Below are 14,980 nucleotides of genomic sequence, written 5' to 3' on the forward strand. Positions count from 1 at the left end.
TATGGAAGTGTTCATGGGTTTAGAGCTACAAAGGTGTTGACATGGTTAGCGTGATTCTGATTTCCTTGTTAGTGAAGGTGATGAAGAAAGTAGCTTCATGTCTAGATTTTCTTCCTAGAGGAAATTGAGCCAGAGGATGGTGGTGTCTGTTGCTTCTAGTTGGTTAGACAGGTGGTTTTGATGTCCAAAAGAGTCATAAGGAGGTGTTTGTCATTCATGGTCTTTACTGAAACCTCCCTACATTGGAAGCACTATGTTTAGTCGCAACAAAGCATCACCTTTGGCCATGATCTTGAAGAAAGTCATTGCCCCTACTGTAGGGTGAAGCTTGTAATTTCTCATGTCATAGAGGTTGCTAGAGGCTAGGTTGTAGTTACATTTTTGGTGGACGGTTCAGGGAAATTTCCTTTTCTTTTTTTCTGGATAAGAAAAGTATTATTAATGACTAAAGAATGATGAGGTACAAAGTTGAGGGTAAGGCATCCTCTAAACAAGCTCCTTCAATATCAGAGGAGAGAAGGACAAGAAACACACATTACTAAATTTCCTCTCAATTCCTTTGCAATATAGGTAAAAGAATATCCCTAAAAATGCCACATGCCTTGACCCTAAAAGAGGCTAGAAGAAGTATTCTATCAAAAAAAGTTGAGGCACATAGCGATCTGAAAATTCTCATTGTGCGCCAACCATTTTTTTTAATTAAAAAAGTATTATTAAGATAAAAAGGAAAATGAATACTTTTTTTTTTTGAAATAAAGAGGAAAAGGAATACTTACACGGAATAAATCATCCCCCATAAAGAATTATGGACAAGAAGGCATCATTTACAGTAAAACATGAACCCAAAAACCATATAGGGAAGCAAAATATATCCTGCCTATTACGATGATGGTCAGTAATAGGTAGATCAGAAAAGTTCCCATGAGCTTCGGCCCATAAAGAGGCCAAGAATTCTAGCCTCTCCCACAATTCCAAAAGTAATGAGTTATGGTCCTCAAATATCCTTCTGTTCCTCTCTAGCCATATGCACAGTGAACTCGTGAACACGGCCTTTTTCCACAAGGGTCTCGCAATCTTCGTGATGTCTTTCCCAAGAATGCTTATAGTCATCAGACTCTCAACTGTTGGAGGAAGAACCCAGCACAGATAGAAAAGGTCAAGTATCTTGTTGTGTTTCACAATGAATAAATAAATAGACGTGTCTCCGCTCCTTTGTAACATGTTATACAGATATCTGGAAACACAGCTTGGCTAGGCCTTCATAATTTGTAATATCTCATTTGTATTAAGACTTTGATGAATGACCGTCCAAATCACCCCTATATTTGATGGAGCTGGAACTTCCGAAATTGGTTTGACACTATGGGAAGGTTAGTGGTTGCGTGTATGGGAACGTTAGCGGTTGTGTGTTTAGAAAGATGATCAAGGAAAGACTTATAAATGTCATTATGCTCCAACTATAACACCCATACTCTGGCAAAATGGCACCTCTCTAAAGAATCCTCGTTTCCTTGCTCAACCCATCTCATTCTAATGATGATCTCAAGACAATCATTTTTTTTTCTTTTGGGGTGGGGGGATACTCACATTAGGTAAAAACTACCAGAAAGCTTTGTTCATAGGTTTCAAGCCATTTTGGGTGAAGGAAGTGTCTGTGGATTCATTTGACTTAAAAACATCACATTGTTAGTAACAGCTGTCTAGACAAAAATCTTTACCTTAGAAGAGAATTTTCACCTCCCAAATGTGGAGCAAATGTGTTGTATTCAACTTGGTATATTTGCTTGGATATAGTATATTTTGGTTGACAAAATATTTAGAGATATAGAAATTAGAGGCATTCGTTGCTAACCATTTCTTTTTATTCTTGCAGTTATATTTGCATTTTTTTAATACTTCTATTCATGAGAATATATATTTTAATAAAAAATTATTGTCATGTTTCTTCTGTCAGAAAAAATTATGATACTGCAATCTCTTTCAGGTCATGCTCATCCAAGAACAACTTTCAAAGAATAGAATAATTATTGATACTGACAAGAAGGGGAAGTAAGTAACTCTTGCATTATTGTTTTTTTTTTAAATTCATGTACTATTGGATTGTCCTTTATCTTTCTCCTTTCCCTTAGGACCATTTGTCACCGTCTTTGTTTGGGATCCGATGATTTTTTAGCTTGTCTTTAGGTTAAGGCACACGGCCTCTATAAGAATATTTCTTTGTTTATTTGCAGGAAAATTGACCTGTTGTTTTTTATTGAGTTCATTTTTCTGCCTCAGTTTCTCTATTTTTCATTTTTGAAGTACAATTAGTCCTCTTTGTACTTTTTTAAGAAGTTTGCTCGTGGACCCTTTTGTATGATCTATTTTCTCAATGCTTGAAGTAACATCCTAAGATGTTCCTAGTCGTATGTTTGTAATGAAAGAATAGTATGCTTTAAAGCTACTGGAGCATTGGGGATGAGTAGAGTGTTGACTTGGTTAATTATAATTCTGCAAGGAACTTGGAAAGAACATTTAGTTTAAATGACATGATGCTCTTATTGGTGATTTGATTTTTAGTTCTATTCTCTATCCCATCTGAAAAAAAAGAACTTCAGAACTCTTTTGATCTTTTAGTGCATGCTAATTGTGGAGCTCCTCAGAAGAAAGAAGTAAAGCCCTCAAGAGAAAAGAGAGAACCATTTAAAGTACCCACTGTGCTTTAAATTACAAAATACCTATGCAGCTTATTTCCTTTTGTTTTTTTTGAAATATTATAGATCTTATTTCCTTATTTATGTTCTTGGCCACCTTATAGGTCAAAGCTCATAGGAAGTATTCCAGTTTACCGATCTCTAAGCTTCATTGGAATTGGAAAGCTGTTACTTTTTTACCATAGGCTGCTATAGCTGTTGTGTCCTATATACATTTGATGGTTCTATTTATATTTTTTGAAAGGATGTCTTATTCTCCCCATATTTACTTGTTTCTCTTGATTCTTAATAATATTCCTTTTTCTATAAAAAAAAACTTACTTTTTCTTATAATACAATTTCCCAATCTACTTTTAATAAAAAAATTTTTTAATAGAAAAGAAGTTACATGTTTGTTTGGATTGGATAATTAGTTTGGCTGTTTGCTTGAATTGGATCACAATGCTTTGAAAATGTGAAAAAACAAGTTATTTTGTGTCTGTTTAGGGTGAGTGAGTGGTCTCGTGGCTGTCTGTCTTTTGATGTCTGGTGGTTTTCAACTCCTGACTTTATTCTTTTGTTTTTTGTTTGAGCTTTTAGTTTTCTGTGGTCACTTGTAAATATGGTGCCTATATCTATGTAATGAGCTTTTCATGGCTATTCTAAGATGAGATCTAAAGGAATGGAAGTGTAGAAAGAACTTTAGTGATATTTAGAGGTTGTATAAGTTTATATACAAGTTGAGTTTATATACAAGTTGAAGAGTAACAAACCTTTAGTTATGGGTATTAGTGGTGGAAAGAAACATGTGGCTCTCATTCCCTCTTGATATTTTTTGGGTTGTGTAGAAAGAAAGAAACAAGAGATTTTTTGAGGGAATGGAGGAGGCTAAGACAGGATTAGAAACGTGTGTTTTCAGACCCTGGGTTTTTTAGTTATGGATTATCCTCTATATTCTTTAGAGAATTTCGGGGATCTCATTGACATTTTAATTGACATATAAATAATTTGATATGTGGGTTGACAACCTCTTGATGCTTGTATTTAGTGACACATACTTTTTTATTTGAAAAAAAAGAAGAGTAACAAACTTTTGGTAGTAGTGATCTGGTTAAAGGCTTTTGAGTCACTATCTAACTTGTACGTCTTGGCTTAAATGTGTTAGCTGCTAACCTGTCGATCCATTTTCACCTATAGCATTACACTTTCTGATGTCTTGATCTTTTTTCTGTCTGTTTGCTTGTTTTTAGTATAAATGCATCTGTTACAAGCAGCACGGAGGCAACAAAAAGCAAAACAGTTATTCAGATGGAGAAGGAGAAGCTGTATTTATCTCTCAATCAATTTGTGAAAAAGGTTTTTTGTTTTTTTGTTTTTTTGTCTTTTGGTTCGAATCCTCCTCTTCCCTTGCTAGGTTTGATCTTGTATCGTGGACTTCATTTTCCTCTATTTTTTGCTTGGCTATAGATTCCTATCATAGTGGTTATAAAAGCTATGGGAATGGAGAGTGATCAAGAGGTTGTGATGATGGTTGGTAGGGATCCTCGATTTAGTGCTTTACTTTTGCCTTCTATCGAGGTAATATATTTGATTGAATTCTACATATCTTGTTGCTCAAGCTTATTTTCTTTAGTGGTTTGTTTTTAGGTTGCTCAATTTCTTTGGGGATAAATGGTCTTTTTGGCCTCATTATGGTGCAAGGTGCATGGTGTTTGTAAAGGGTTTTTTTTTTTTTTTTGTCTCTCGTGATTGAGTTTGGTCAACTCTTTCATGTTGATATTTTTCTAGTTTCTTTGTTTCCTTATCATAAATATAGTTGTTAACAAAGATCCAAATCATGAATTGAAATCTGAATTTTTTGAAGCAAGAAATTTAGGATCAAAATATAGTTTTTAGCAAGTTAGACAGGACATATGTATGTTATAATTGGTTTAGGTATGAATAGGATAGAATGTACAAGTACTCCCTCTTTTGTCTAGCAAATCTTGAAACAAATTTGAGGTTTTTTTTCATCTCTAAGATAAACTGGCTTTGGAGTTATGTTCAGAACAGTGTATTTATTGGTTATATCATATATATCAAATCTAGAAGGCGAATGCTCCTTCAGGAGTTGCTTTATATGCTTGGGAGGTAGGGTGTGGATGTATTTTCACTATTGACAAGTTAATGAGAAGGAGAAAAATTATAGTGAACTACTGTTTTCTATGTAGGAGGGCGGATGAATGTTGTATTCGTATCTTGCTTTGGTGCCCACTTGCATACAAGTTATGAACCATGACATATGGGCTCTTGGGGACTAGTTGAGTAATGACCGGGACAGTAAGGGATGAGATTTGGGACTGGAAGGGTGTTAGCGGCAGGAAGAAACATGTGGGTCTCATTTCTCTCACTAACCTGGGTACTATTTGGGTAATGACAGGTGCAGTAAGAGATAAGATTTGAGTCTGGAAGGGTGTTAGTGACGGGAAGAAACATGTGGGTTTCATTCCCCTTGGTATATTTTGGGTGGTGTAGAAAGAAAAAAACAGGAGAGCTTTTGAGGGGGTGGAAGATTATTTTGATAGGGTTTAGAGATAGATGATTTCAAACATTGGATTTTTGGTTGTCATCCATTGTATTCTATGAGGGATTTTGGGAACCTTTATTTACGTCTATGTATATGAGTGTTTAAAATTAATACTTTTATATATGGGTGGCACCACCTTGGTGTTTAAAATTAATGATACATATCATACTTTTTATTTCAAACAAAAAAAGCATATCTATGTATTCTATATCATATATTGATATAACGAATATTTTGAATTTTATAGTTTGTTATTTTCCCTATTAAAGTATGTCTTCATATCTGCTCAAAACATTGTTGTGGTTGCAGGAATGTATGAGTAATAATATATATACAAGACAACAAGCCTTGGATTACCTGGAAACAAAGGTGCATTTGTTTATGTGCTATGATTTGAGATAATCATAACCAATGCTTTTATGTTTTTTGTTCTTGCATTTAATTGAGCCATGCAGCAAGCTGTACCTGTGCAAGAAGATATCTATATCCAATATGCCTAATGCATATTAAATAAAACATTTAATTATTATGATGATATTTCAAGGATATGGCATGAAATCTGAATGATTCGGTTAATTGATTGAATGTTGAAACCATACAGCAGATCGATTGATAATAAACAAGAAAAGAAATCAAAGGAGCTGTGGTTTTCTAACTAGCTTTGATTGATTGGTGTTGACTACTGAGATTGTTAACTGCCAAGTGGATCCTTATTATTTCATGAATATTTCCTATTCAATGTAAAGCCCTAAGTTCAATGATATTTATCAATGTTTCCTTTTAAGAAACAACTTAATCATGTTTAATTATGTGAAGGGGTAAAACAGTAATACACGCTGAAAAAATCATGTTCTTCTCTCTGATTTGTTTCTCAACCTCTTGGATTTTGTTAGGGTCCTTACATATGGATCTTGTTATGGGTCTATGGACATAGAAATCAGTAGGAGATGGATAATTTTTGTGAGGTTTCTTCCTTTGCCTATCTTGAATTTAGTTTAAGGGTTTGTTAGGAGAGAACTCTACAATCTCTTGAATAAGAAAGCGGTCAACACTTCTCATAAATTCCTTCGTAGATAATTTGTCAAAAGATACAGTCTATAATATCTAGATTGCTTATTTAAAAAACAAAAATATCTAGAGTCCCACAATTCCTAAACAGGTAATCTCAGATTGCCGACTCCCAAAAGTGAACTCAGATTGGTATGGATGCAATTTAAGAAATGAGGCCCATGTGACCAAACAAGGAGAAATACTGTGATAGATAAGATTTCCATGTAATTTGTCTCGATAATGCCTCAAACTTGCTGAAATTGATTGAAAAGGAAGAGCATATGATTTTCTTGCTTGTTTAAATGTAGAGTATGACACAATCCAAGTCCAGGTTCTTTTGTTAAAGACGATGAGAGTTATAGGAGTATAGTTGCCAGGACCACTCATCCTTTATTCCCTCTTCCCCCCCTCCCAAGCTGAACTTTATCCTAGTATTTTTGAAACTTGTTAATCAGAGTGGTTGAAACTTGTAAGGCCAACTAGACTATCTGGTGATGAAAGCTCTCTTATTCATTCAATTTTAGAATTCAAATGATATAACCAAATTATTATAGTGCAGTAGTTAATAAAGGTGACAAATCATTTATAACCAGACAATGACATGGTTTGAGTAGGTTCCCATACATCAGATAAAATAGTTATACAAGGAATAGACTTTATTATTCATCAAAGGAGAATAACAATAAGAATTAGGGGAAAAGAGATGATACAGGGGAGGGGTTTAGAAAATAGAAGAGAAGAGAATGAGAGGGAGTTGATGATAATTCTTGTTCAATACCCTGTAAGGTGTGCAGCCATTCACATATAAAGCTGATCCCTTTAGCAGGCTTCTCCTAAAGTCTATAACTGATATGGAGATAGTTATCATCCATATGCATTTGGCCTATCCTATTAATTGAAGGCAAAAAATTTTAATTACCATTATTCTTTTCTTCATTTCCTGCTAGTTATTGACATATATCTTTCCTGCCAGAATGAATCAGTGTTGACTCCAAGGTGACTAAGAGAGAAACCTACTAATCAACCTCCTAGTCATTCAAGGTTCGAGAATGAGAATAGACCACTAGGTTCCACCACCATACCCACAAAAAAGTCTTGAACTTTGGCTTCCTTAAACCCGATAGAGGAGCAAACAGAGAAAAAAAGGTGTAGACCCCAAAACCTATAACCAAATCTATTAACATGCCTTTGCCACTTCTGAAAATCAAAATTTCTACAAATAAACTATTTGGATCGGAACTGATATTTTTCTCAAATGTTAAGCCACTGTACCATGCATGCCAAGACTATCCTTATCCACCTTAGAGCATCAAGCATTTGGGCCCATATCAAATTTTGCTCTAATGAAATTCCACCATAACAAGCCCCTGCAAGTGAATAAGCTTGATTGGCACTGAGCCAATAAGGCTTTGTTGCAATAAATAGGGGACCTAATTCCTAACCATTCTAAATGGTTGTCCACCATTATTCCATGTGATAAATGAAATTTCCATTGACCATCACCCTACAGAGTCCAAAATTGGACTGTGGATAGAGTGTATCTATTTCAAATTTTATCAGTGAACTTCTTTTCGATGAAATTCATAAATAAAATTTGTAATATTAGAAGATAGAAGCTTGCTACTATTTGCTTATCAATATTTTGATATCAGAAACTTTTTCTATGAATTTCAGATATTACGATCTTGCATATTATGGATTCTACTTCATATGTTGTCTAGGGAGTGTAATTTATTTCACTACTTCATATGTTTTCTAGGTAGTGTAAATTTCATTTCCCAGCACTTATATGTTTCTTCTTGTGATAGGTGAAAAGGACTTCATATGGTACTCCCCCATCTGAAAAGGTTTTCCTCCCACCGAATATTTATTCTTTTTCACCTGTGACATGATAAATAGTTCCTTTTCTATTTCAACTCCCTTGAAAAAGAGGGGGTGACTGATGGCTTGTCTTGGTGACAATTAAGCTTATTCTTCTCATCCTCTTAGGAAGGGAGAGCTTTCGCTATTCTGCGAGATGTGTTTCTTGCTCATGTACCAGTAAGTTAATTTTCTCTTCATAAAAAGGTTCCACATCTTGTTAATTTTTTTATTTGTTTTTTCTTATAACATTACAAATCATGCAATTTTTGTTCTTCCCTTTTTATGTTTGAAACTCCTCTAGCTACAATTTTTGTCTTCTATTTTAGGTGCGTGGGAGTAATTTTCGCCAGAAATGTTTGTATGTTGGGGTAATGTTAAGACGAATGCTTGAAGCCATGTTGAATAAGGATGCAATGGATGACAAGGTAAGTGATGATTTCTGTCTATGGAGTATTTTTTTACTTTTTGATCATTGGTTGAGATGACCGATATTCAATCTGTATCTATTTATGGCAGTCACATATTTAAGAGAGTATTGAACTTGCAACTTTTGGTTGATATTTTAGTTGGTTACATAGCTCGGTTTGAGAAGGCCATGCTCAGATGTAACCTTGAGTGAGACTCTTTTACCCTTATGAGCCTTTAGAAGAAACTTCTAAAATATCATAGTACTCAATGAGTATTAGGAAATTAATAAATATACTCATTTAAAGTACTATTCACTTACTATAGAACAAGTCATATTTTAGAAGTATTTTTTTTAGTTTTTTTATTTTCATCTTTATTGAAGCCCAAAGTAGATTATACTAAGTTCTTTTTGTTTTCATTAAAAGCATTTGACTAGACATTGATTTATCATAGCAAAAATAGAAGCAAAGGCCTAATTAAACAGGCACCTGGAGACTTCAAAAATTTTGGTTCTTCATGATCTATGTATGACATAAACTTTGATAAGAAATGCTCAAGAATCAAGCAATACCACCAAATGGTGTAAAGTTGTTATGACTGCTTAACTCTCTTTTTCATGAGTTGAATAACAAGTTTTTTATTCTTTCCAATTTCTCACTAAGAATGCAAAACCTTTTCTTTTTTTTTTTTGAAATAAAAACTATGGTATGATATTTCACAAGCAGCAAATGAGTCCCAACCCATATAAAATAAATATTTACATGTTAATCAGAATATTAATGAGGTCTCCAAAATCCTCCACGGTATATAGAGGATGACTCGTAATAAAAAAAATCTAGGGTCTGGAGCTATCTATCTTTAACTCTATTAGATTCCTTTTCCACCATTTCAAAAGTTTTCATGTTCTTCTCTTTTGGCACCCCATATAATAGCAAGGGGAATTGGACCCAAATCTCTTCCCCTTACAGACCTAGCCATCGCCCAATTGATTCCTCGTAACTTGTAAGCCATGGTACGTAACTCATATGCAAGCGAACACCAAAGAATGATATGATTACAAGACTCCGTCTCCCTCCTATAAAGAATAAAACTGTTCACCAAAATCTTTCTCCTCTTCATCAGCTTGTCAATAGTAAGAATACACTCATGACACTAAGAATACAAACCTTCATGTTAGTCATCACGCAATAGCTTTTCAAGTTAACCATCTGAAGTTATAATTCCTTTTTATGACTGCTGGATGTTGTAGACAATCATTCAGGTTAAGTAAATAATAGAATGTCTAGTTGATTTTCAAGGTCTTGTGGGTGGCTTTTTTATTGGTTGAGGGGAAAAACAAGAACAATTGTTGGGTTTTACAACATTCTTTTCTTTATGTTTTAGTTTTTTAAAGGGAAAATTGGCTGAATGGTTATATTTAAAGTGCATGGATGAGAGAAATTTTTCTGCATCTAAAATTACAGTTAATAACACTAATTCTGATGCTTGTAAATTTTATAGGATTATGTTGGCAACAAGCGTCTGGAGTTATCGGGTCAATTAATTTCTTTGCTATTTGAGGTATTGTTCTAATTAGTTATTTATTATCATTTTCTCTGTGGTGGGGGTGTGGTAGGGGATAATATCTCTTTTGGCTAATGGGTATTCATTTTTCACTTTTTCTTGGCTGTCCCCACTCCTTGGTATTGTAGGATTTATTCAAGACAATGGTCAGTGAGGTGAAAAAGACTGTTGATACTACCTTACAAAGGCCTAGTAGGTCCAGTCGTTTTGACATTTTACAGGTAAGAGTGGAAATTGCCACTTGCAGAAGCATCTAAACTTTTCAAATTTAAATATGATCAAGATAATTATTCTCTGTGATTGACTTCTAATTTATTCTCTTTATAAGTGGTCAGCTATGAAGGTAGATGGTGATGGTGGTGGTTGGTTATTAGGGTTGGTCTCGTTGTATAGGGTTTTTGTGTTTTGTTTTTTTATTTTGTAAATGAAGGCTATTTAGGGTTTCTAAAAGAGATAGAATATTTTTTCTAATACTCGGATACCATGTCAAGAATGATATGTTGTATATTTTATTGAATAATATGACTCTATATATACTATGAACATGTGAGTTTTCATGCTTATAAGGATGAGTTTCAGGGAGAAATACAATTGTTAGATAAAGACATGCATCACAACCACGTTCTTTGTGGTTATTGTTAATGGAGGACCATCATCTTTTTTTCAAGCTTCCAGAAGGTTATACCAGGGTGACCCATATCTCTTTGTTTTTCATTGTGGTTATGGAGACCTTGAATAGAATCTAGTAAGAGTCAGAGAATATAATTTATTCAAAGGCCTGAAAGTGGGTATGAGCAACCAAGTCAAGGAAGTTATACACTTATTTTTTGCAGATGATGCTATACTTTTCTACAAACTAGACAAGAGAGCTATGCTTAATCTTCAATGTGTCTTAATGGGTTTCAAAGCGGTTTTTGAGCTTACAACCTTGCCAAATCAGAGTTGGTTAGATTGGGGATAGAGAGGGAGTTAGAAGGCTTTGCGAGGCTTTGGGTTGTAGACTTCTCAAGTTGCCGATTAGATATTTGGGGTTACCTTTAGGTGCTGACTTGAAAATACAAGGACATGAGATTTGGTGGTGGACAGATTCGAATAGAGACTTGTTGGGTGGAAGCGAGCTTTCCTCTTCAATGGAGGAAGACTGACACTCATTAAAAGGACACTTATTAACCTACCCATCTACTATTGTCGCTTTTGACTATTCCGATGAAGGTGACCGGAAAACTGAAATATATTTAGAGTAGGTTCCTTTGGGGTGACACAGAAGGCAGAAGAAGATATCATTTGGTGGCTTGGAACTAGATAAAAAGCGACTACTCAAAGGTTGGTTGGGTATGAGATCTTTGGTAGAAATGAACAAGACTATGCAAGACAAGTGATTGTGGAGGTTTATGAGAGAGGATGAAGCACTGTGGAGAAGGTTAATAGCAATTAAGTTTGGGAGAGATGAGAGAAGGTGGTTCACCAGAGGGCGGAGGAGACCTCATGGAAAGAGTATGTGGAAAAAGATTAGTGCAGACTGAGATATGTTTCAGGAGTGTATCAAATGGAAAGTAGGTAAGGAAAATAGAGTAAGACTTTGGGAGGATCAGTGGTTGGAAAGTGGTACCCTCGGGGGTCAGTACTCTCAAATCTTTGCTATTGCCCAGAAAAAAGATGCAAAGATCTATGATTTCATTATGGATGTGGAGGGAGATGAGAGGGTTTGGCAGGTTTTTGTTTCGAGAAATTTAAATAGCTGGGAGATTTGGAGAGATAAGAGACTGTTAAGCACTCTCTCCCTTGTAAATCCGAATGAAAGCAATGACAATCCCTAGTAGTGCCTTGCTAAGGGTGGGTCTTTAACAAGTATCTGTTCATATATGAAGAAAATGATACAAGATTCCCGGTCCGACAAATTTGGAAGGCTCCTGTCCCACCCTGTGTTGCATTTTTTGCATGGGAGGCTGATAGGAGATGCATTTTGACTATTGATATTATGAGGAAAAGGTATAAGATCTTGGTTAATGCTTGTTATCTATATGAGAGAGCAGAGGAGGCATGCAACCATGTTTTTCTCCATACAAGCTTCGGACTATAGTTTATGGGTACGCATAAATTGGGTGATGGTAGTTTCAATGCAAGATGAAATTTGGGCATGGAAGGGTGTTAGAAGAAGAAAAAAGAAGTGGACTTGATTCTACTTACAACATTTTGGGTTGTGTGGAAGGTGAAGAATAAAAAGGCTTTGATGCGGTTGATGATGTGGATGGTTTTGATATACTTAAAAATAGATGATCTAGACCTTTGGTTTTTCATTAATGGGTCATTCTCCTCATTCGATGGAGGAGTTAGAGAACCTTATTGATACGTTGGTAGATAATTAAATTCTTGATATGAGTTTGACACCCCCTTGGTGCCATTATTACTATTATGCTTTATACTTTCTATTTCAAAAAAATTATGGCCCTATGTATATAAATTCTTGAGAGTAAGAAAAGAAATTGACATCACATCAAATTAATAGTGGGTAATGCAAAACATTTGTCTATAATGATAAGTTCTCTTTTCTCTCTAATCCTTCTTCCCATATCGTACCCTCATCAGCCATCTTGGCCAACCATAACCCAAACCTTTCCATGAGCTCGTACGGACGAAGATTTCTTTCTATCAAGGACAAATCCTACGATTTCTATTGTAAAGGAAAGAAAGTTGACGGGCCTACGAATTACCAAAAATGGATGTGGGTTCCAAAAATCGATTTACTTAGACAAAGAGAAATATAAATGGTTCCTTGATGCAAGAGATGAATTTTAGTGGAGGAGACAAGGTAGGTGGGCTAAACACTTGGTAAAAAAGAACTACGAGTTATTGTTGCCTTTTGGTTCTAATAGAAGAGGGGAGTACTTGGTGTTAATGGTATAAGGAGATCGTCGAGCAAAGAGAATCTTCTTTCCAGGGGGAATGCAGGGGAGAGGATGGTGGAAATTGATGGTGGCAGCCTTTGAACTAGCGGATAAACCAGTTAAATGTCCTAATAGTGTACCTGAACGCGAAAGGAACAATGGGGAGCTACCCAAGAAGAATTTGATTAAGAAGAATCGCCTGTGAAAAGCTTCTTTTCACTGCCCACATTGCAATACCCCAATCAATGTTTCGACGGAATTCGATGGTGCTAGGACTTATGTGGCAGCGCTGCAAAATGTGGAAGAAAGTGTGTTGCGGGTATGGCAGAAAAAATCCGCTGGAGTTTTGAAGCAGGTCAACCCAAAAAAATAATATAAGCGGGGCAAGAGGCTTGTTAGAAACAACATGAAACCTCGGCGTTTTGGAAATATGGTTGAAAGTAATTTGAATTGTTTGGGCTGAAATCAAGACCACAAAATGAACGGGCCAAAAGAGAAGAAACGCTACACTTGGAGAGAAGAAATGGAAAATAATCGCAGACACCTCTGAATTTAATGAATTTAACCCAAATCTAGGCCTAGTCCCACACTCAACCTGAGGTGAGTCTTTGGGAGCAAAAGACGAAGAGCTATTTTTGCCCGACCCTAGGGTAGAAAATAGGGAAAAAGAATAAGGAAAAGAAGAGTTAGGGTTCGTCGCCGATGAAAAAGAAAATGAAGTGGATGGGAGAGGAACGGATGTTGTAACTGGGATTATGGAACCTGGAGATCAAGAAGAAGAAAATATGTGTTCTGTTTTCTCCACAATGGAGGACTTTGAAGGAGAAGGGAAGAATATGGTCGAATACCCAAGGGATGAAATTCCGATATGAAATCATGAACTAGTGGTGGTTGAGGAAGAAGCTCTGGCTTTAAATGCTGTTCACGGACCGGAGATAGAAGAATTAATTCAGCTGAGCTTGGGGGATGTCAATGTCTCGGCTCAGGTAGAGGATTACTGCTCACAGTGGGTGATCAACGATGTTAATAAATTTGGCAAGACAATGGATGTTTCACTTGAAGGTATGAAAAATTTATCCTATTTCTTTTTCTCTGAAATTGAAAAAAGAAAGCCACTAAAAAAGAATACCGGACATGCACTTAAAGGGAAGAAGAAAACAAGTCATGGCATCTATAGGGGGTTAAAAAGTCTGGAATCTTCCATAAATTATGAAGGTAGAAAAGAAGCTAGAAAGGCAGCAAGTGGGGCTAGGATAGTTTGTAAATGATAGGAAAGATAGTCTCCCGGAATGTCCGTGGAATTAACTGTAGGGGAAAAAGACTGATTATAAGAGGTTGTTTGAAGAAATAAAAGCCTTCAATTGTATGCTTGCAAGAAACGAAAGTGGCTGACTTCTCAACAGAAATGATCAACAGTCTATGGTGGGATAACAGTAGGGACTGACATGCAATTCCTTCTAATGGGTCAGCTAGAGGGATGGTTATTCTTTGGAGGAAGGATTGAGTGAGCTGCATAGATGTGATTAAAGGTGAATGCACCTTATTGTGTGTTTTCAAAAACGGTGGAGGTAATGTTGAGTGGATGTTTACCGGGGTTTATTGTAGGAGTAATCATGTAGATAAAATGAAATTATGGGAAGAATTAACAGCATGTAGATCCAAATGGGGTGGCAAGTGGGTTATTGGAGGTGATTTTAACATGATCTTGAGAAGGGAGGAAAGAAGTGACAATAATTTCTCAAGGACTGAAGCTGATGAATTTAGAGTTACCATGGAGAATCTGGGAGTTGATGATTTACCGATCTCAAATGGCCAATGGACTTGGTCCAACCAAAATAGCTTATCCAGAATTGACAGATTCTTTATCTCTTCTGACTTTCTGCCAGATTTGACGAATGTTTGCCACAAAATTTTACCCCGTCCCACCTCTGATCATTACTCTATATGTTTGGAGGCTGAGGGAATCCAATGGG

General features: G+C 35.8%; 1 protein-coding gene across 3 annotated transcripts in view; it reads left to right on the forward strand.

Annotated features, from left to right (window-relative positions):
- The window catches only part of NRPC2 (nuclear RNA polymerase C2), a 42,254-nt gene that overhangs the window by 3,430 nt on the left and 23,844 nt on the right, over positions 1–14,980 (forward strand). For all 3 annotated transcript variants that reach the window (XM_088210662.1, XM_088210663.1, XM_088210664.1), the window contains exons 9-17: positions 1,985–2,049; positions 3,923–4,028; positions 4,140–4,250; positions 5,548–5,607; positions 8,097–8,135; positions 8,278–8,328; positions 8,478–8,576; positions 10,060–10,119; positions 10,251–10,343. In XM_088210662.1, the coding sequence (XP_088066788.1) occupies positions 1,985–2,049; positions 3,923–4,028; positions 4,140–4,250; positions 5,548–5,607; positions 8,097–8,135; positions 8,278–8,328; positions 8,478–8,576; positions 10,060–10,119; positions 10,251–10,343 (684 nt within the window). The remainder of the gene's footprint in view (positions 1–1,984; positions 2,050–3,922; positions 4,029–4,139; positions 4,251–5,547; positions 5,608–8,096; positions 8,136–8,277; positions 8,329–8,477; positions 8,577–10,059; positions 10,120–10,250; positions 10,344–14,980) is intronic.

This window comes from Carica papaya, chromosome 9 (genome assembly GCF_054855325.1).
Source record: "Carica papaya isolate Zhongbai chromosome 9, ASM5485532v1, whole genome shotgun sequence".
Classification (NCBI taxonomy): domain Eukaryota; kingdom Viridiplantae; phylum Streptophyta; class Magnoliopsida; order Brassicales; family Caricaceae; genus Carica; species Carica papaya.